Source organism: Osmerus eperlanus, chromosome 17 (assembly GCF_963692335.1).
Source record: "Osmerus eperlanus chromosome 17, fOsmEpe2.1, whole genome shotgun sequence".
Taxonomy (NCBI): domain Eukaryota; kingdom Metazoa; phylum Chordata; class Actinopteri; order Osmeriformes; family Osmeridae; genus Osmerus; species Osmerus eperlanus.
The window spans coordinates 4,260,960-4,282,802 of record NC_085034.1 but is presented as its reverse complement, the minus strand read 5'-3'; the positions used below and the strand labels follow the sequence as shown (position 1 = coordinate 4,282,802).

The 21,843-nt window shown below is 44.5% G+C and overlaps 2 protein-coding genes and 1 long non-coding RNA gene across 3 annotated transcripts in view; 2 read left to right on the top strand and 1 right to left on the bottom strand.

Moving 5' to 3' along the window:
• Nucleotides 1-21,843, bottom strand: part of LOC134037660 (uncharacterized) — a 49,660-nt gene that overhangs the window by 14,491 nt on the left and 13,326 nt on the right. The gene's annotated exons all lie outside the window — the stretch shown is intronic.
• LOC134038118 (uncharacterized) lies at nucleotides 1,321-8,257 on the top strand. The gene is made up of 3 exons (XR_009932634.1): nucleotides 1,321-1,803; nucleotides 7,869-8,029; nucleotides 8,141-8,257. It is a non-coding gene; the product is annotated as an uncharacterized LOC134038118 (long non-coding RNA).
• On the top strand, nucleotides 8,293-12,109 carry drd4-rs (dopamine receptor D4 related sequence). The gene is made up of 4 exons (XM_062483162.1): nucleotides 8,293-8,481; nucleotides 8,603-8,715; nucleotides 9,558-10,267; nucleotides 10,893-12,109. Exons 2-4 carry the CDS (start codon nucleotides 8,651-8,653, stop codon nucleotides 11,093-11,095), a joined length of 978 nt encoding a protein of 325 aa, XP_062339146.1. The 5' UTR covers nucleotides 8,293-8,481; nucleotides 8,603-8,650; the 3' UTR covers nucleotides 11,096-12,109.

Genomic DNA, 21,843 nt, shown 5'->3' with positions numbered 1-21,843 from the left:
CCACGTTTCAGGAGGGATCTTTTCAGGAGCAGCTAAGGGACGTCTTCTAGACCTTCCAACACCATCTGTCCATCCCAGTGGGTGTGCGACAGCTCCCAGCCTCGCCATGGACTAAGCCTTCCTGTCCAGCCGAAGCTGGGGTTGGAGTGAGCCCTTCGAGGTACAGAGGCCAGGGGGGGCTCATCCATCAGGGCGTGTGGTGGCAGTGGGGAAAGGTCACTCCATCCCGAATGGATTTTAGTGGGATTTCTCAGGGTGTTGTCTCCCTGCTCCTCAGTCGTCTAGCAGAACCAGGTCTTATCTCTCTCTGCAGGGAATACAAGACAGCTGAAGCTACAGCTCGCTCAGCCCGATAGGATCACAGGCGCTAACAGGGAACGTGGAGTTGCCCAAATGTTAAATGCTGGCTTCCCAGGTCCATTTCACATGCGCCTGGCTGTGTCACAAGATAACGTGACAGCCTCTACAACAGCGTGACAAACAGGCAGCAACACACACACACACACACATACAGATAAACACACACAAACCAGATGTGCACATTCACAGCAGAAATGAACACTTTGGAATACAGTACACAGCTTTAACTCACTTTACCCCCCCCCCCCCCCCCCACCTTGACTCTCCTCAATTACATATCCTTTAAGGTTGAATAGTTCTGATTTCATTTGAGATAACCTTTCCAAGCAAAGTGTGTACAAAACTCTACTTAAATCTCCTGGGTTAGAGATTGAGACTGATACGACACCAGAATTCTCACTCTGTGCTGTCTTAACCGCTGCGTATTAAGGTTTTGTTTGGGGTTTATTTACAGATAAAAAAGGAGAAATGTTGAGAAGGTATACCAAATAAATCCATTCCGCTATACACCTACACGATCCCATTCCACGCTTCCATGACTTTGCTTGCTTCATGGAGCTTCACAGTATGAACCAAGATGAGAACAGAATATCAATGGGTCAAATTGGGAAGGGTGGGGCTGGGTGGGTTTGGTGACTCAAAACATCCCCAGCCTACCAATTCCATATCTGTGTCTATGGCTGGTTGGATCCATCCCATACAGAGGCTCAAGCTTAGGTCGAGAGTGAGTGGGAAAAAGGGGTGGAGTCAGGTTCCGCTGACACACAACGATAGGGTAGCAGAGTGCTGTGGGAGGGGCTGCAGCCTCTATCTGTCCACCAATCAGAGTGACTGGGGGCGATTCATGAGTAATTAAGCTAGTGATGGTGGTGCTTTTCCAAACAGAGAAAGAGAGAGAAGGAGAGACAGAGTGAGACAGAAATAGAGATAGAGAGACAAAAGGAATGTAAAAGGAAGAGTCCAAGAAGGACAGCCAGAGCAGGGGTGAGGACTGCGAGAAACAGAAAGGGCGGGAGACTGTGTGTGTGAGGGAGAGAAATAGAGAGAAAGGGAGGGGGTGGAAGAGGCAGTGTGATAGAGGGAGAGAGAGAAAGGGAGAGAGATAGAGGGAGGGAGTTTTTGAGTACAAGTGCTTTCTCGTCCTCTTCCTAGAGAAGATGAGGGCTCCCTGACGTTGTGTCATATCGCAGGTGAAAAGATGGGAAAAGTTTGAGACATCTTAGTCATGGATGAACACTTCCCACAGATACCTGGAGCAGGGAAACCTGCACAGCACATCCCAGTCTGACAGGCAGAGGAGAGAGACAACTGTTGGTGGACGACAGCTGGAGGGCAGATACAGAGCACCAGAGCGCTGACACAGTGGGGAATGGGAACCTCTTTGAGTGACAAGATAAAGGGGATGATCGAACTACAAGGTTCACAGCTTTAAATCCTGCTCATGTGAGTGAAGGTGTCTTGTTCTGTGTGTGTGTCTATGTTCTGACAGATGTTTGTGCTGGGGTTTGGAAACATATTTTTTATTGAATGACATGCAGGCATTTGAATTTCCAAGTTAAAGATAACACAAACATATGGTAATGTCTTTATTAGATTTTGTTGGAATCCATTATGTAAATGTTTAATTTGGGAATCATTATGTAGCCATTTAAAAAAAATATTTATGTATAATTTAAAACTCTTAACATTGAAATATTTAATGTCAAACTCATGAACAAATATTAGTGTAAGTAACGGTGGTATTTGTTTTGCTTGAGGGAGAATTATACTTAGTTCCGATATATAATTGACACTGAAAGCTACCAGACACAGATAAAAGGTCAAGGTAAAATAAACCGATAAACAACGACAAACACGTTTATCTGTAACTTCACACTGAACATGACAAAATGCACAGAAAATCAGAAAACATATTCAGCCTCTGGCCAGACCTCTGTCCGACCGAGATGTTGGTGTGTGTGTGTATGTGTGGGGGGAGGGGGGGCTGTGTCAGGTCTTGTCTGTGTGATACAAACTGCAAGCATGGCCCTGGGGAGCTTTTAACATGGAAATAACCACAGTTCCCTGGAGCCACAGAAACAAGTGTCTTATTTGGAGTTCCAAAATGGGATTGTGAGATTCATGCGCACGCAAATGTAACCTTTTTTGGCAGTGTGGGGTTGTGGCTGGCGTCTTATATGGTTTTTAACTTTTCTATTCAGTTACAGATAGATGTTTTTTGTTGTGGTGGCTCTCGTCCGGCGCAGGGCTCCGCCATCACCCTGGTAACCTCTCCCCAACACAGCTCTAGATGTCTCTCTCTCCTCCAAAATCAACCCTCTTCTGAACAGCTGTTAGCACAGCTGGGCTAGGGGCTTAATTTCTCTTGATTTGGAATCAACTGCCTCACCCGCCTCCACGCCCACACACCCTCACTCCGTTCTCGTAACCCACCCCCCCCATCCCATCCCATAAAACCCATGCCTGTCTGATGAGTTCTGGATGAGGTCCAGTGCAGCAATAATGATCTCATCAGCCATCAGCGAACACCAGAGACGAGCACCTGGTTATAGAGAGACAGCAGAGAGAACAGGTGTTAGGCGACAATTATTTAGAGAGAAACCCAAACAGACTAGTGAGCATTCTGGGTAGAGATCACACTCAGGTCAAGGTCTTGTCAATCAGACACACAGAGCTTAATGGTTATTGTGTACAGCCCCACCCTGAGAGACACCAAGCCTTTCGGTTCAAACACACCACAACAAAATAATCCCGGATAACTCAACATTACCTTGACCGAATAACAACCTAAACATTTCTTTATGAATAAGAATTTTAAATATCCCTTTTACATCTATTTAAAAAACCGTCCCCCTCCGTTTAAAACCTCCGCTAGCGTCAATTAAGTTACACTGTGTGTGCCAAATGGCTTATACATAAATTTACTTCTTAACCTTGTCTGAGAAAGTATGTGCTTATCTCCATTTGTGATGCAGTCCTGTCGGTGATTCAGTTAAAAAATCCCTGGGGCAGTTATGGATGATAACAGTCAACAATCAATGAGAGGTCTGTGTCTAAAGAACCAGGCTATGCCACATTCCTGAGTAGCATCCACAGACCCAGTAGACAATTTAGTAGCATTCCCGTCTCCTCACCTCCTTGGGAAGAGACATGAGAGCACTGCTGTCATCTCATTCAAGCCCTTCCTGATAAGTAACTGGGAGAGGCGGCTGAGTGGTTAGGTAATCGGGCTAGTAATCTGAAAGTTGCCAGTTCGATTCCCGGCCGTGCAAATTTATGTTGTGTCCTTGGGCAAGGCACTTCACCTTACTTGTCTTGGGGAGAATGTCCCTGTACTTACTGTAAGTCGCTCTGGATAAGAGCGTCTGCTAAATGACTAAATGTAAATGTAACTGAAGCATGGGGAAGAGTGATGCTGAAAGGACCTTTGTCTTGGATTGACAAACATCTCCCCACCTTACAGAACCCTAGATAACAATCATGGTTCAGCGTTAGTCGACGGTATAAATGAAGGATTACATTACCGCGGCTTGTCCATCCCCCACCTTCGCACAAACTGACAGACAGCTCATTAGGCGAGCAAATTAAATCTGCATCCTGATCATCATCTCTGTCACAAAAGGCCGTCTCTAGGAAACGGACTCTGTTGACCAGAGGCTGTTACCCACCAGCAGCGATGGATGCTACTGACTGGGAAAAGCAGCAATGTAAATGTGGTCATTTAAGGCTCTGTGGGGAGGCTCAGGGTTGTTAAATGGCAGCGTTGGCAGTGTCGGTGGTATGGGGAACAGGATTAGGCGATGGGCAGTCAAGCGGCATCTACAGAGCCAGCAGAGCACAGCAAGAGCACCTGCTAGGAAGCACGGAAATCACTGGTGGAAAACTGAGATGGAGGAGAGAAAGAGAGAAAGAGAGAGGGACAGAGAGGCTGAGTGAGACAGAGATAGAGAGTGAAAGATAGATAGAAGGAAGATTCAGGTCATTGGTTCAGGGGGCGTAGTTGAAATCATTGTTATGCCGAATTCTCACAGCGGCCCACTAAGAGCACAGTACATAGCTCACACAGGAACACACACGTACGCACACTTACGCACACCTACACACACCTACACACACGAACACAAACTACACCTGACCTAATTGACATGACAAGATGCAAACAGTCAAAGCATGAGCTCACGGTGACTAAAACCACTATGCGTGAGAGTCTGTGAGTGGTCATACTGAAGTCAACCTCAAATTAGCTACAGTATGACGTGACCAGAGGAGACGGTACAAACAGCCAAGCTGCCAATCACCTCGCATTTCATCTTCCCCCTTAAAATGCTCATTATCTTGTTTTGCTACTCTGTCATCTCAGGCCTCTGTGGGTTAATTGACAGCTCCAGTGTTGAGTGTGACGGATGGAGATGCGCGTGGTAATGACAGCTGTTTGTGCAGACCGACAGGACCAGTCATTTTCCCTGAGTAAATGCTTTGAACGAAATTACACTTTGAGAGCATCGACACCTGTTAAAACGTCATTGCACTTTCTGTCTGTCCCTCCTAGTCACTGAAGCAGACTTCCTGCAGATGTCGAGACCTAATGCAGGAAATACATACACCCTTCATACATGCAATACAGTACAATACATACACTCCTCACACACAACACAACCCTTATGCCCAATGGCTTCTCTCATACTGAAGAAACTGATAAAGCAGTTTGTTTAACGTTAATATGTCCCCTTTATATGGGATGATAATAAATAAAGGTCTCCAGTAAGTTAATGCTGTTCTATCATGCTGTTGATTGACAGGTGGAAATTGTTGTAATCGATCCCCGCTTTCTCGCTGCCTAATCTACACTCCCAAATCTAACACGCTGTTGACATGACAACCCACATGCTATAGACAGAATGCCCCCCTCCAGCCACTCACACAAAGCCTCAGCAAACACATTGTATCCTCATCCCTTACAAACACACACTTACAACCCCCCCCCCAAAACAAACATATCCGCCAATCCCACTCAAACACATGCGTATCTGAACCCAGCATGTCTATTTATGTTTTCTCATTCTGACAGCTCCTCACCCCATCTGCTATTGTTGTCTCTATTGCCTCCCAGCATGCTCTCTGGTCCACCGCTGATGGCCCCCGTGAACAGAAAGGCCGTAATAAATCGGGAGGGAGAAGTGCTTGGGAAAAACACATGGAAATGTCACACACTACCCCCAGCTCCAGTCGCTTGTCCACAACCAGCCCATAAACACCCCCGCTTATTGAGAGGCATGTGCTGTCAGATTCTGGCATTCAACAAAGTTAGTGGGGCTGTAAAAGAGTACGAGAACGGAAGATCTTTCAGGGAACCCTTGGAGCATCTATGTTCTACGTCTCGTCTTGGCTCATTTGTCATGACATTATCTTTTGTGTTGCTGCCCCCTCCTCTAATTACCCCTCCGCCATCCATGGGCAGGCCTGGATGGATGATTTAATGGCTGTGTGTGTTTGACCTGAGCTCTTCCCTGTTTCATTAGTGAATGGATCACATGGAGCTTTACCAAGCGAGTCGTGGTGGTGACCTGTTCCAGAAACCTCTGCCCTGCACTAGAAACTTGATTGATTGAAAATAGCTGGCTTGTGAAGGCATAGATTATCATCTGGGTTATAAGAAGGTAAAGAACAACGTTGAAGTATTGAGATTTCAGATGCGGAGGTGTGAATAATGGATATAAAGGCTTCAAAGAATAGAGGTGTGTAATTATCTAGTACATTCTCTCTTTCACGAAGGAGAATGGCAAACTTTGATGAGTCTCATTGACCATAATGAATGCTCTGCAGCTGGGGTTGGGAGGGGGGGGGGGGGAGCAGACCTTGCTGCTCATTTTGATTCCACAAAGGGGAGAAAAGCAATGGGAAAAATCAATTGACTTCAACGGCTTGAAGACAAAATATAAATCGATTGTGTACATTCAATCTGTGAGCCATGCACTCATTATCAACACTCGATCTGTGAGTTATTCAGCACGCAAAAGCGCATTACGACAGATAAAAAATGCTAAATCATACCTTTATCACCATTTCCTCCCGCAAAGTCTATCCACAAAAGGCATGTGGCAATGTGGCAGCAGTATGAGAAATCCTGTCACATCGCAGCACATCATTGATCTATTTCAAGAAATAATACATGGATGGACTGCAGACATGGTACTGTCCACTGTAGAGCCAGGATTTTGTGCATGGTACGTCAAAGTTTTCCGTGATTCAATACAGTCAAACAGAGCGCCAAACATCAGACACAGAGCAAGGCACAAACTCAAATTGTTTTCTTTTGAAGCATCTCAGCTTTCTTTAACTCAACCTAACCATCTGCCTCTTTCAGACAGACAGTCCAGTTTGACATTTAGACACTCAGGCAAAGTTGGCATTTTTCCTAACTGGGAAAAGATTGGGTGTAATGATGGAGGGTCTTTTATGTGTTGTTCAGAAGCACAGGCCCCAGAGGAGCATGCTGGGCCAATGGGGAGGGTTATTTTGCTCTCTGGTCTGCTTTGTCAGTAGTTTTATCGGATCTGATCAATCTCAGCAACTGACAGTTTAGGCCCATCTCAACGCTATCTCTATGTTCCTCTCTCTGTGTATCCTTCTCTCTCTCTCTTTCTCACGGGTGCTGCGCTCCTTAAGCTGAGAAATCCCGCTTGGTTTGACATTTAAGGCAGAACGATGTGTCCACAACCGCGCAGATGAATTAGCCTGCCACAAAGGCGAGTCCTGGAAACATGGTGTGTGTGTGTGCTTTTGTTTTCCTGTCCTCACAGCAAGATATCAAAACATTGAGCAGGACACCGGTTTCAATTACATTTCCACCTAGAATCAATTAGAACAGAGCCATTCATCCCTGTCTGGTCTGAATGACCCTTTGGGACTTTCACATCTCTCAAAATTAATGTTGAGAATATCACAACCTTATTTGACTTTTTAAAGAAATCTGAAAATATCATCCGTCTGTACACATTTTAAACAACCTTGTGAGAGAGCCGTTCCATTTAGCTGCAAAGGTGTAACTGAACATCAAGTACTCTGTCAAACCAAACTAGGGAGGTGCAGTAAACTGTTTGGTGTACACAAGTGAAACAGAGTGGAAAGTGTTAGGATGGCTCTTTTATCATGCATGTCTGTAAGTATTCAGATTTAGCCTGCAAGAGCTCTTGTGGGTGTCATGGCAACACTCACCTGTTGCAGCGGAGGAGAGAATTTCAAACACGGCAGTAGAGAGAGCGAGCTACATCTGATGTATCGCTCTCACTGAGGAGACCCTTCACAACATAATGACACACATATTCTCCACAACGTGCCTGAACGGGCCAATTGTGTACACTGACACACCAAGACAAGCATGCCAGTGACAAGGACACACTGTGAAATAATTTCGGCACAAAAGTTGAAGTGTTGAGAAAATAGTCACATGAAGATTAACTTTTGTCTTTCCCATCTATTCTATGCTTGGTGTGATGTCACCCTGGAAGACGCGCGTGACTGAGGTGTGATCTACGCTAACCATGGCTGTGACAGGAGTCATCAGAGGAACACACTGGGCTGACACATACACACTCAACGCACCTCACCGACACACCAAGGTCAAAACACAGATCACACTTTGCTCAACTCTGGGCTTTGCATCCTCAAGGTAGGGTCCTCACACATCTGTAACACACGCGTCTGCCACCCCCCCCCCCACACACACACACACACACCCACACACACTCACTCACTTTCAACCCTCCTCTTCTCTCCTCAGATGTTAACTTCAGTGCAGCAGTGCTGTTTGGGGCCTCCATCATGGACAACGTGACACCCGGCATCCCTCCAGAGGGCTTGGACCAGGGGGGATTAGACCAGGGGGGCTTAGACCAGGGGGGCTTAGACCAGGGGGGTTTGGATCAGGGGGGTTACAACTACCTGGCGCTGATTCTGGGTGTGCCACTGATACTGATCATCATCCTGGGCAACATCCTCGTGTGTCTTAGTGTGCTCACCGAGCGCTCGCTCAAAACAGCCACCAACTACTTCATCATCAGCCTGTCTGTGGCAGATTTACTGCTGGCTGTGTTGGTGCTTCCTCTCTACGTCTACTCTGAGGTGTGTGTGTGTGTGTGTGTGTGTGTGCGCAGAGCGTACAGTATGTGTCCCTGCCTTGTCTCTTTGAATGAGGATTAGTGTTTAGGTCACTGCTGATGGTGTTTGTTGTGTCTGTGTCTAGTTCCTGGGAGGAATCTGGACCCTCAGCACGTACATCTGTGATGCTCTGATGACCATGGATGTCCTGCTGTGCACTGCCTCCATCCTCAACCTGTGTGCCATCAGCGTGGACAGGTGACTCATATCTAATATGCCCGAGGACACACACACCTGGCTACGCCACACCTGTTAACCAACGAGTGTTTTCAGTTTTCACAAGAAAAGGGTAGTTATTGTAACACATTGCTTTCATAAAATACTCCAAAAACATATCAGAAAGTTATATTACCCTACATCAATTTTCTCCCGGGCTTCCTCCAGACTTTCAATGTGGTTTCTAAGTGAAAGGGAGGTGGGGACTTTGATTCATTCGGAATAACACATTGAATGCTAACCAGGGCATAAGCAATTGGCCAGGCCTACGAGGCTAGCTAATGGAGTTAAGGGGCAGAGCTGAGTGAATCAAAGACTGCAATTACACAACACAGCAAGAAACCCATCACAACAAACCACTCTGCTAAAGACTGCTAGAGAACAGCTTTGTATCCTGTTGATAACAAATACAATTGTCTACGCATGTCCGGCACACTTACATCTAATGTGTTTTTGTTCAGGAGACTCGGGCTGTGTTATGTAAAGCAATTAAATTTGATCAGAACACAAGAAACTGAGCAACATGGAGTCTAATCACCAGAGATAGATGAATATGTTTTTACAAGGCAGAGAAGGTAGGGTAGGGAGGAGGTATGGGGGGCAATACCAGGTATTCACAGCAACCAGAACCACTCAGGATCATTACTTTGCCCTATTTCTTCTCTGTGATGGGAACATGTCTGACACTCACGACTGGATTCCCTTTGGTGCTGGACTGTCCTCACAACTATGGTGACAGGAAATTGCTCTTTTTAAAGTCAGCTGCTATTAAGGTGGCAGGAAATTGAATTTGAGGCTGTTTGTTATTGATGCGTTTTCTATAGGTACATCGCAGTGGTGGTGCCCCTGAAGTACAACAGGAACCAGTTCAGCGTGCGCCAGCTCGCCCTCATCACTGCCACCTGGGTGCTCTCCCTGGGCGTGGCCAGCCCCGTCATCTTCGGCCTCAACCAGGTGCCGGGCCGAGACCCGAGGGTGTGCAAGCTGGAGGACGACCGCTTTGTGGTGTACTCCTCCATCTGCTCCTTCTTTGTGCCTTGCCCCGTCATGCTCTTCCTGTACTACTGGATGTTCCGGGGGCTCCGCAGGTGGAGCTCTGGGAGGAGTCGCTCCCAGCTGACCAGGGCAGGCCGCTGCAGCCTCTCCCTGCGCCTCAGCTCCGCCCTGAGCAGGGAGAAAGCGGGGAAAGGGAGCGGGCGGGAGAAGGTGATGTACCTCATGCCCGCCGGTTTCAGCCCCACCTCCGTGTCCGCTGGGTCCGCCGCGTCGCCAACGGCAACCCCGGTGGCGGAGGAGCAACCGGACGGGGCGGGGGTGGGGACCGGGGGTGGGGCGGAGAGCGACCCCGTGACCACACAGCTGGACAGCATGTCGGATGCAGAGCCCACGGAGAGGCCTCCGAGGGAGGGGGACAGCGGCAGGGAGAACGGCCTGCCCAAGACCCGCGGGGGCAAGAAGAGCAGACGTAACAGCAAGAGCAGCAGAGTGAGCGGGAGAGAGCGCAAAGCCATGAAGGTCTTGCCCATTGTTGTGGGTAGGTCAAATTTGTGTGTGTGTGTGTCGTTGTTTGTCAAAGATATGTCTACTGTGATTTGCATACGTAAAAAAAACATGATTACATAACCCAATACAAAAAGCATTTTTGCTACAATTGTTAGGGGGAGCTGCATTGTTCGGCATGGACCAGTATAATGTAGCATTCAGATTCGGCTTGCCCCCATGGGTTCATCATGTTAATGTTTTTATCAAAATGGAGGAGGGTAATTGTCTAATATCACTTACACTGGTAAGGCTTATTACTTACATGGGCTTACATATGCTTGGTAAGCTGTACTGACAAGCCCCAGGGTATATTGAACCTGCTGTGCTTGACCTGACCCAACTGTGTCTGAAAAAAGAAGTTGGGTGTATAATGAAGGTGGTAGTGCAGCAATACAAACCAGAACAACCTGTAATCAATTTCCTCAGCTTCCAATAATACACATGCACAGCATTTGTCACTTTTTAAATTAGAATCAATGTGTGTTAATTAAACACAGTGAAATACGGAGTGTAGCGGCAGCTTCATCTGTAGGCCAGGTAAGAAGAGAGGTTTACCAGTATGTCCACCAGCTGTTGGTTCTGTCTCTGTGTGACCGCCTCTCCACTGCTTCCCATAGGAGTGTTCCTGGCCTGCTGGACACCCTTCTTTGTGGTGCATGTCACCAAGGTGTTGTGTGTGTCCTGCAACATCGGGCCCACGCTGATCTCCGTGGTGACCTGGCTGGGGTACGTCAACAGTGCCGTCAACCCCATCATCTACACTGCCTTCAACGTAGAGTTCCGGAACGTCTTTCACAAACTGCTCTGCTGTCGAACATGAAACCGCCTCAATGGGAAAAGTATCTTTCACTAAACTCTTCAACGTTACCTTTGACACATGGATAGGTTGTATTGGACATGCTGCTTGACTTCTGGAAGGTCTTTCACATAACATGTCTGTTGCTGAACATGACATCTTTCATTTTTTGGGTTTACTGTAAGTGCTTGCCAGATGTATAGTGATCAACAGTAATTAAACAATTACACAAATAAATACACTTGCAACCATATTGACAACCATATTTGCCCAATGTCTTAGAGAACTTAGTGGACTGACGGACATGGACTCTTTTCCAGTGTTTTTACATAGAAAATCAAACATTGCTGAGTTTACTTCTGTAAATATTGATTGCCTACAGTAGATGTGAATACTGTTGATATCATAGCCCAGAGGCATAAAAATGTGAACAGTTAATGATTATAAATGTATTTGATATAGGTATGTTATTCTTCAAATAAAATATTCATGTATAATTAGCTTTCATTTCCTATAATGTGCAGGTTCTCACAGTAGTTGATATTGAACTAACTGTCAAAAAATTATCTAAAGGATTCAATCTGGGTTAAAACAACGAATATTATTTTACAACTTTCGCTGTAAGCGTTTTTGGATGTTATGTTGCATCTCAAAAAACCCTGTAATAGAAAATACATTCTGAGCAGGGAGATACAAAGATAACATAACATTATTATGTAATAAAACCTGTCCAAATCATAAGGGTATTTCGATTTGGGGAGTGAAAACTGTTTTTTAGGACAACAACAATGACACTTCTATTTTACTTCAAAAAATATTGCCTGTGCAAATGGGGATTTTTTTTTACATGTTTACACACCAGTAATCTATTTTTGGAGTTTCACAGCCAATGGAAATTGTGAAAGTTACAGTATTAACAATAACCTCATTTGTAATGTTACGACTTGTGAAGTATTGCAAAAGTGCTGTGAAGAGGCGTCTGTGACAAACTGTAAACAGCACGTCTTGTCATTAAAAGCTGAAACGATTAAAAGACTCAAGTGGATGGTGGAATGATGTGGTTGTAAGGGTTGTTAACTGTCATGAACTGGCTTCAGAAGACCTGCTAATGATTCCATAGGACAAAGACATGGGAAATGACCCACATCACCCAGACACATAACAAGGAAGCTTATCGTGTTATCAACAGAAGAAGGAACTCAATCATGCTATTTAATATGCATGATTGATAGCCACGGCAACCATCGCAAAGAGATGTATTTGTTGCCAACGGACCCAGCTGGCACCCAGTTGAATGAAAACACCTACAGTAGCTAGTAACTGAGACATAGCCTACTGGTGACTAGCCCTGTGTGTCTGTGTGTGTGTGTGTGTGTGTGTGTGTGTGTGTGTGTGTGTGTGTGTGTGTGTGTGTGTGTGTGTGTGTGTGTGTGTGTGTGTGTGTGTGTGTGTGTGTGTGTGTGTGTGTGTGGGGGGGGGGTGTTTGTATGTGTGTACACAAAGGGACCACACCACTGCTCTCTATGTGACAGCCTCCATATCTCAGCTGAACATCAGAAGTGATGGTGCTCTAACTTCCTGATAAATCAAGCTGGGTGGTTTTCATCTCTGCCCTGCCATGATGGCCTTTCACAAAGGAATGGAATTGTTCTGGAAGGGTATCTAAAGTGTATGCAGTATGAGAGAGCATCACTCTTCTCTATTCTATATTTGTTTTTACATTATCTTTTCTTTTTCTTTTTTACATTACACTGTCTCATTTCAGAGAAATACCCATGGAAACCACAGCGTTGCCAAGGTAACATGGAATGACTAATTGTCAAACTACTATCAGTTTACCACTTTTCCCTCCATGTGGTAAATACATCTATAATTTACTATCTGAAAACATCAGAGGGTCCCTGTTATACTGTAACTTGAGGTTTCTAGTGACTCACAGGCTCACAATTCAGACAGATATGATATAACTTCTGAATAAGAATAACACCTCTGTGTTTTACATCTTTTTCATTGTTATTTTAATTTCCCATCCAAGGGATGCTTTCTTTGTTGGGCTTTTTGTCTTCTCCAGCATCTAAGATTAGCTGAATAGAGAACATGGATTAGAAGATTGTCCTCTGTCTAGTCTCCTCCACCCCTTCCCCTCTCCATTCCTTTTGTGTGTAATGGGTTTTGAACAGCAGTTTTCCATGCATTGCTTTTCTATCCTTTCCCTTGTATGTCCTGTGACTCTTCAGCGAGGCAGAAAAAACACCATCAGTGCTAAACAGAGGCATTACAGTCATCCACTACACCTAACAGATCCATCCTCACCTCATCCTATTCATTGAATGGTGAGTCTCTGTTAAAGCCATTCAATATTCTAGTCTATTTGAACAATTTAAGCCCAGACAATTTCACAAGATGGTACAGTATGGGACGCTCTGTGGACCACCAAAAACAAATACCAGCTGTCAAACATCCACTGCATGAGAGGCTAACGTAAATACACACAATGCATGTACAATAGATAAAGGTAAACAGTGGCTTGGTGGACACATTAGTAAAGTAATGTAATGAATCAAAGTACTGCTTCAAAAGGAATCATGTGTAAAAACTTTAAATGGCATCTATTTCAAACTAGGTCCCTATAAGTCCAATGGGACAATGAATAGATAGTGCAGCTGGATGAGAGGTAGGGAGGTAATCATTTGAATAGGCAGCTAGGTGAGCTGTTAGAGCACCCAGGGGCAAGGATAAGTGCCGTTGACGCTCCCATACTACAGAAGTGAAGCAGTAGGATATTCTTGAGGATAGCTCTCAATGTTCCTCATCATCAAGGTCATGTTAAGCATTACAATGATAATTGAACACCAACAATGGCACTTCAACTAAAGGGTCTGACAAAAATGATATTTACTACAGAATCGTTTTACATTTTATCAATTTGACATTGATTCGAAGAAAAATAAAAAGCCAAAGTGAAAACAATTTATTTTTGCCATCTAGAGGCTCTTAAAAAAACTTTACATGACCTATGCATTCATTTACACTTTCTTTGAGTAATTCCCTGTCTACACAGGGAGGATGTTGTAGCTACAGTTCAAGGGCTCCGAGTACTTTTATCTAATCAAAATATAATTATTATAATATACCAACTCTAAAAAACTCTTGGCTTGTGATTTGCTGCAGAGCTAGTCCAAATCAATGACATACTATTTCCATATTTGATAGGAAAGACTTTATCGCCACATGTTGATTATGAGGCTGATTTTGTCATCGGGGGGTCTTATTCTAGTCAATGATCTACTGTTAGCCTCTGACGCGGGTTCTTTCTCTGTCCTGGTTCTTCTAGACCTAAGTGCAGCTTTTGACACGGTGGATCATGAGATTCTCTTGGAACGTATGGAGAACTATGTTGGGATTTCTGGTACATCACTTCAGTGGTTTAGATCGTATCTATCCGATAGATCACAATATGTCCACTATGATGGCTGCTCATCCAGGAGCTCCACTGTAAAATACGGAGTACCACAGGGTTCAGTTCTAGGCCCTCTGTTATTTTCTCTCTATATGCTGCCTTTAGGAAACATAATTAGAAGCTCTGGGGTAAATTTTCACTGTTATGCAGATGATACTCAGCTATATATGTCTATAAAGTCTGGAGAATTTCCACATGCTATGGAAAAATGTGTTTCTAGGTTGAGAGCTTGGATGACTGCAAATTTCCTTCTTCTAAATTCGGATAAAACCGAGGTTCAAATTTTCGGTCCTAAAAAATATAGAAATAATTTTTCCAATCTGACCTTAGACCTAGACGGCGTCAAAGTCTCTCAAAGCCAGCTAGTAAAAAATTTTGGAGTCACAATGGACCCAGACCTTTCGTTTGAGTACCATATTAAGCAAATTACTAGAACTGCATTTTTCCATCTACGTAATATTGCCAAAATAAGAAGATTTCTCTCAAAGGATGATGCCGAAAAACTAATACATGCATTTGTTACGTCCCGATTGGACTATTGCAATGTGTTGTTCTCTGGCCTCCCAATTACCCACCTAAAAATTTTACAGCGGGTGCAAAATGCTGCTGCTAGACTATTGACCAGAACAAGAAAGTTTGATCACATAACATCTACTCTTGTCTCTCTACACTGGCTCCCTATCCAAGCCAGAGCTGACTTCAAAGTTCTACTACTAACCTACAAATCTCTGCATGGATTGGCACCACTGTACCTCTCCGGTCTCCTTGCACCCTATTGCCCCGCAAGGACACTTAGATCTCAAGATGCCGGCTATCTGGTGGTTCCCAAAATTAAGAAAAAAACAGCTGGAGGTAGGGCGTTCTCATATAGAGCGCCTCTTCTCTGGAATAAACTACCCGTCTCAATTAGGGAGTCTGATACTGTTTCGACGTTTAAAATTAGGTTAAAAACGCTATTGTTTAGTCAATTCTACGACTGTTAAAGGTAAGTATGTTACTAGTTGGAGGCAACGGGGGACGGGTTGTTTTCCATCCTTATTCTTTAAGTATAACTTATTTTAGAGTTCTCTTCCCCTGGAACAGATTTCATGTTCCAAATGAGGGGGGCTGTCGCTGTCTTGGTGTGTGGGGTTGCATCAAATTCCCCTTTTTTGCTCTGTTAAATTGCTGCACCAGTCCACACTTGACCAGTGGGGATCTCATTCTATTATGACTGTAACTGTTAGCTGCTCCTGGCATTCTCTAATCCCTGTTCTCCTCTCTCTGTCCCCCCCACACACATCCCTTGTGGTGTGGGGGGTTTGAGTTGTCAGCACCTGCCTGGTCGTCGGTCAGCCAACGCTGGACCTGGTCGCGAGTCTCCCGGTCCTGTCCTACATCTATAAAGTTGAACAATGGATTTTGGTGTTTTAAAAACCCATCGACACTGTATGACTATGTTTAGCCTGTGTTCTGCTCCTCTCTCCCACCAACCGTCTCTGGAGGAGGGGATCCCTCTCTGAATTGCTCCTCCCAAGGTTTCTTCCATTTTTTTTCTCCTGTTGAGAGTTTTTTGGGAGTTTTTCCTTGTCTTCCTTGAGGGTTTAGGTTGGTTGAGGGGCAGTTCTATGGGCATATGTGAAGCCCTCTGTGACATGCTTGCGTGTAAAAAGGGCTATACAAATACATTTGATTTGATTTGATTCTACTTTCTATTTCTTTATACAAAGCAATTTCACAGTGAGAAACTAATACCTGCTAGGGGGTGGGAGGGGGGGTGGGGTATATGAAGCAGCCTCCAATCGATCTCTAGCTCTCTGTTCCCCGCTTTGTTAAAACAATCCATATTCTCCCTCCCCACATTCTCACTCCTGAAATACTGTAGAGGAGGAATACAGGAGGGTTGCTTGGGATCTCTTTTTAGCGGAGGGCTATGAATAGCAATGTCTGCATTTACTCACTGTGTCACAATCCAAACACTAAAGGATGTCATTCTAAAATACACAACAGGAACACACAGCCCTTCATCCCCTGGCTCTGGGGATCATGGCCATCTATTCAATAATAACACCATGATGACTAGTGCTATAGACAGACCAACATACACACCCTGAGCACAGATCCTGAGCAGTTTAAGTTATGGTCTAGTTCTGGTAGGTCTGCTAATAGTTCAGTAGAAGCCATGTTTAAACAAAGATGACAACTGCACCAGCCAACAGTCTCATTAGCGACTGTCTGACCAAACAGCAGCTGGGCAGAGAATTGAGCAGGATCTTACACGGCTGAGATGAGGACAGGGGGATATTTATGTTACCACTTACTGTATGGTCAACTCACCACATATCGGTGTCGTTGGAATACGTTCATTAAAATGCATCCCAGAATATGCACTATTTCACACTCGCACTGTGACGGAATTGTGATTGTTGTGATTATTTCCATAAGGCTTCTGTTTGGAAGCACACTAATTGAAAGCCAAAGCTGGAATGAGGAACAGAAGAGAGAAGGAGCAGCCTCACTGAGCAGAGAAGAGGAAGTCCTCGAGCTGTCAGCCTGTTATTGGATGCCCTGACTGAGCCAGGCCTTGGCGGGGGACTAGGTCGAAAGTTAGGAGAAACTTTTGTTGCTAGGTTACAACATATCTTACAAGCAGCAAGAGCATGCCGCTTGCACACCAGACTTGCTCTAATCCCCAAAGGAGGTGGAGTGTTTGTGGAGTGTTTGTGATAACAGCTTATTATTATCTATGAAGTCAAAAGAGAGTTGTCTTCCGAGTTGAAAACCTGAAAATGAATGAACAGTAAAGATATGTTTCTTTTTGATATTTTAGTAATATATAAAAATATTTGACACGTTATACATCTCCACAAGGGGTAGAACTACATTTGCAGGGAACAGCCTTTCCATAACACCATGCCGCTATGTCTGAATCGAGAATGTTTTACTCCTAAGAATGCAATAATAGTGTGTGTAAAATAACACCTTCCCATACAGTCAGTCAGGGACAAACGGGGAAACATTCAATGACAAAACCCTATTTTGTTGTCCTTTACACAATAAAGGATGCATTGACACATATAACACATAGATGGAGAGATGAAGCCAAATCCAGACACAGTCTCACGGGTGTGCGGCCTGTTTACGCTCTGGATAAGAGCACCTGCTAAATGACTAAATGTTTAACCAGCAGGTAAAAAATTTAAGGTGTAGGAAGTGGATCAACAGGACTGCTGACAGAGGCAGATTCAACACAGATACAAGCTGCCAATCCCAGAGGCAATGTCTCTGGAACTGTCCCAAGTTAAAGTTGAACACATAAGAGACAGAAAACATGGATGGTATGTCACGGGTATGTTGTGTGTGTGACGATCGACATGTTCATGCTTGTTAATGTTTCACTGATGTCAATGATTGATGTGATAGATTAAATATACTCAAAAGATTAAAGCTTGATGCTCATACAGGGATGGACTAGGCGGATTGCTACAGAGGAACACTAATATAGATTGTCCACATGAGATTTCACATCAAGCATCGTTTTTAAAGACGACTGGCTAAATCAAGGTTTCATGTGATTGAGATTTTGAGCCGTGAAGCATTCAGTACTGGATGGAGAGCAGTATCTCATCACTCCATCACCAACTGTGTGCAGCGACGCCTCTCCTGTCGCCCCATAGCACAGCATAGCAACCGCTGCAGTCCCGACAGCTGTCACAAACATGATTGATGATCAGAAAAAGAACACTGTTCCTGTTTCAACACAATATATCATCCACCAACCACTGTGGTAGGGAAGGTTAAAGTGTTGCAACAATAATGAGGTAGTCATTATGAAATGACACAAAATCTAGTTTCCTGACTGACAGAGCTCAAATTCAGTGTATCCTCTGAGTGCATAGCTACCACATGACTCACATGTTCAACTGCTAGGTGTATTTTTTTTTGTTATATACATTTTTTTAAGTGACAACTTTCTCCTGTTGAAAAGCGTGCGTAGGGCTATTTGTAGAGTGCTAATGATGTTCTCCACCCGTCTGCAGACACCAAAGGTGCTAATCCGACAGACACAAGGTGTCGGGAGATAGAAAAAAAGAATGGGGGAGATGATGAGAGCGATGAGGGGAGCGGTTTGGAGAGAGAACAAACCATTCAACTTCTAGTGCTGCTTAGTGAGCTGCTATTTTAAAATTGGATCATGCAAACGATCTAAACATGAAACTTAAACACACACACAGTGTATGTTCTCATTTGTGTGTAAATAACTCAGTGTTGCGTGTAATTATTTCTTATAGACAGATGCAACTCAAGGAAGCATAACAATCATGTTTTATGCGCCTTTAGGGTCTTTTCACAATAACTCTCTGATTGCTGGCAAAGGGTGTAAATGTATAATATCATACCCTTGAAATACACACAGCCAAAAGAAATGAGATCATTTACACCTCCTCAGTGATGTCCTACCCAGTAGGGGGTAGTGTGGACGGCAGCCGATCAAAGGCAGCCTCGCCAGGCTGCTGATAACTCGACGATGTAGGTGAGCTGCAGTGATACTTTGAGGAGGTTTCGAAAAAAGGGATTCAGTACAAATGAAATATTCCAGGCTCCTGCCCCAGAAGCCCTGTTTAATTGTGGTGCTGTAGCCTTGAGAAAGGTCAGTGGATGAGAACAATGGCAGAACGGTCACCAGACACAGATCAGGTGAAGTGGAGAAATTGGCCTTTAAAAACTGAAAAAGGAGAGAGGGGAAGACAGAGAAAAAGAGGGAAAGAGTTTAGGATAACGATAGTTGGAAAAATAGACAGGTGGAAAGAGACAGGCTGCAGTGACAGAAAGAGACAGAGAGACACAGAGAAGAGAGAGAATAAGTAAGAAAGACAACCAGACAATCAGAGGGGGAGAAGTTGGCGAGGGTCGGAGGAAGAAAAAAAATCTGACAGACAGGATTTACACCTGAGTGGTGAGCAGGAGATAAGGTTACCACTCCGCCCATGGTATTTTCCACCTGGGGAGTTAAGAGGGGAACACATACAGTACCACACACAGAGACAGTGGGAGTGACAGGGAGAGAGGAAAGAGAGGGATGTGGAAAGAGAGGGATGTGGAAAGAGAGGGATGTGGAAAGAGAGGGATGTGGAAAGAGAGGGATGTGGAAAGAGAGGGGTGGGGTGGGGTGGGTTGGGGGGAAGGCACGACAGGAGGAAGATAAGGACATAAGGAAAGGAGAGTAAAAGCAACAGAGTAATTCATTTATTCCTGGTACTTTGGGACATGTTGGACACAAGTTCCCTCCCATGTGTTTCTTCAGATATCACCAAGGTATTTGCATTTGCTAAATTACATCATTATATACACCATAACAAGTAAAGTCAAAGCCAAACATTGTCCTTATCACGGAAAAGAACAATACCACAGCGCCGAACAAACAAAAAAATTGGCAGGCTGAAAGTGAATGCAGCTAGCCTTGTAGTCCGACCAACTGCAGCTTCTCGATTACCAGTCTCATCACCAGGACCCACGTGGGAGAGAGGACATGCTCCTTTATCGACGCCATACAGACAGAATCACTGGGGCCTTTTGGTAAAAGCAAAGGGAGGGACCTAATCCTGCCTCTGAATGACGAAAAACAAAAGAAGCACCCTGGGATAGCCAGAAGGCTGTCTCTTTCTGCGTGGGCGCTGTTAGTCTAGTGAGTGTCGGGAGGACGTGTGTAAGGGTCAAGCAGAGGCTGTGTCTAGCTGGTGTGTAAGGGTCAAGCAGAGGCTGTGTCTAGCTGGTGTGTAAGGATCAAACAGAGGCTGTGTCTAGCTGGTGTGTAAGGATCAAGCAGAGGCTGTGTCTAGCTGGTGTGTAAGGATCAAACAGAGGCTGTGTCTAGCTGGTGTGTAAGGGTCAAGCAGAGGCTGTGTCTAGCTGGTGTGTAAGGATCAAGCAGAGGCTGTGTCTAGCTGGTGTGTAAGGATCAAGCAGAGGCTGTGTCTAGCTGGTGTCTCCTCATCTGAGCCTTCCCACGTGTTACTGTAGTAAACCTAAACAGACACCAGCTTGAACACCACAGAGCAAAACACAGCATGCAGCGGGGAGGTCCTGGCTATTACAAACCGTCAGAGCTCATTACACAAGGCATGATTGGTCAGTGATAGGCACACCTTCTACAGATAATTATAATCAGTATGCTAACATGGTGACGAGTTCCACTTATGACTAAGTTTTGACTTTGACTAGAGGACATTCACAGCCTCCCTAACACTGCCACCACCTGGTAAAATACACAATGATGGGTCTACTTTACATTTCAACTGGGCTAACAAGCCTTAACTAATAAATAGGAAATGTAGCAGATTATCATTGATTCAGGATTCATATTGAAATGTATACTACTACTACTACTAAAGGAGGATTTAAGTAGGAATATAGATCAGAATAATAATAGACACAACAGCAGTTTCTATGTTGCATAGCAACTAGTCTTAGCTGTTTGGAACAGAAGGAAGCTGGTAATTTAAAGATGAAAGCTAGTTATTTAAAAGTGAAAGCAAGACAGCTCAAGTTGGAAGCAAGTTATTTTGCAATGACAAAAACAACAACACCTTTTTTTTCAGGAATATTTCATATAAAGGAAATATTTTTTGAAAGCTCTAATGTTTTGAATTTACGACAAGTGCAGCTCATTAAAGGTTCCTGAGCAAGATGTTGAAACCGAGTCAACCATTGCCACATGTCTTAGATAAAGATTTTTTTTTTAAAGTTCTGGTGTGACTTTGGACCCATAAGGAGTTCAAGGAAAATGACACCAGTGGACTGTCCACTCACTTTGTCATGAGGCTGGATGCGTGACTCACTTCTGACAGGGACATGTGTGACCACAGACGCAGGATCTAGAGGTGAAGTCAGTCTAAGACTGATCAATTCAAAACTAGCTCGGCCTCTACATCCATTACGGATAACGGGAGAAGGGATGGACACAGCTGAGGGTGGACAAGGCAAAGAAAAGATACATTATTAATTAAATCACCATGAGACTGGGAAGTGTTGACTGTATTGAGAGGCTGTGTGCTATTTTGTGTGTGTGGCATGTGTGGCGAGGGGGAGAGGGGATACGCATGCACTTATCTAATCCACAATAAATGTTAATCACAGCACAAAAGTGAGAGACCCAAAACCCATTACATGCTGCTAGAGAGAGGTGCCCCACTGACACAAGCCAAACATAACAGTAACATTGGAATCAAGCTAGCACAATAGCCACTGAGAGAGAGAGAGAGAGAGAGAGAGAGAGAGAGAGAGAGAGAGAGAGAGAGAGAGAGAGAGAGAGAGAGAGAGAGAGAGAGAGAGA

Bases quoted from the DNA above. Each gene is read 5' to 3' on its own strand.
- drd4-rs (XM_062483162.1), top strand. From the start codon at position 8,651: ATGACCATGGATGTCCTGCTGTGCACTGCCTCCATCCTCAACCTGTGT. The intron at 8,716-9,557 runs GTGACTCATATC...CGTTTTCTATAG, and splicing joins TGTGCCATCAGCGTGGACAG to GTACATCGCAGTGGTGGTGC. The intron at 10,268-10,892 runs GTAGGTCAAATT...TGCTTCCCATAG, and splicing joins GGTCTTGCCCATTGTTGTGG to GAGTGTTCCTGGCCTGCTGG.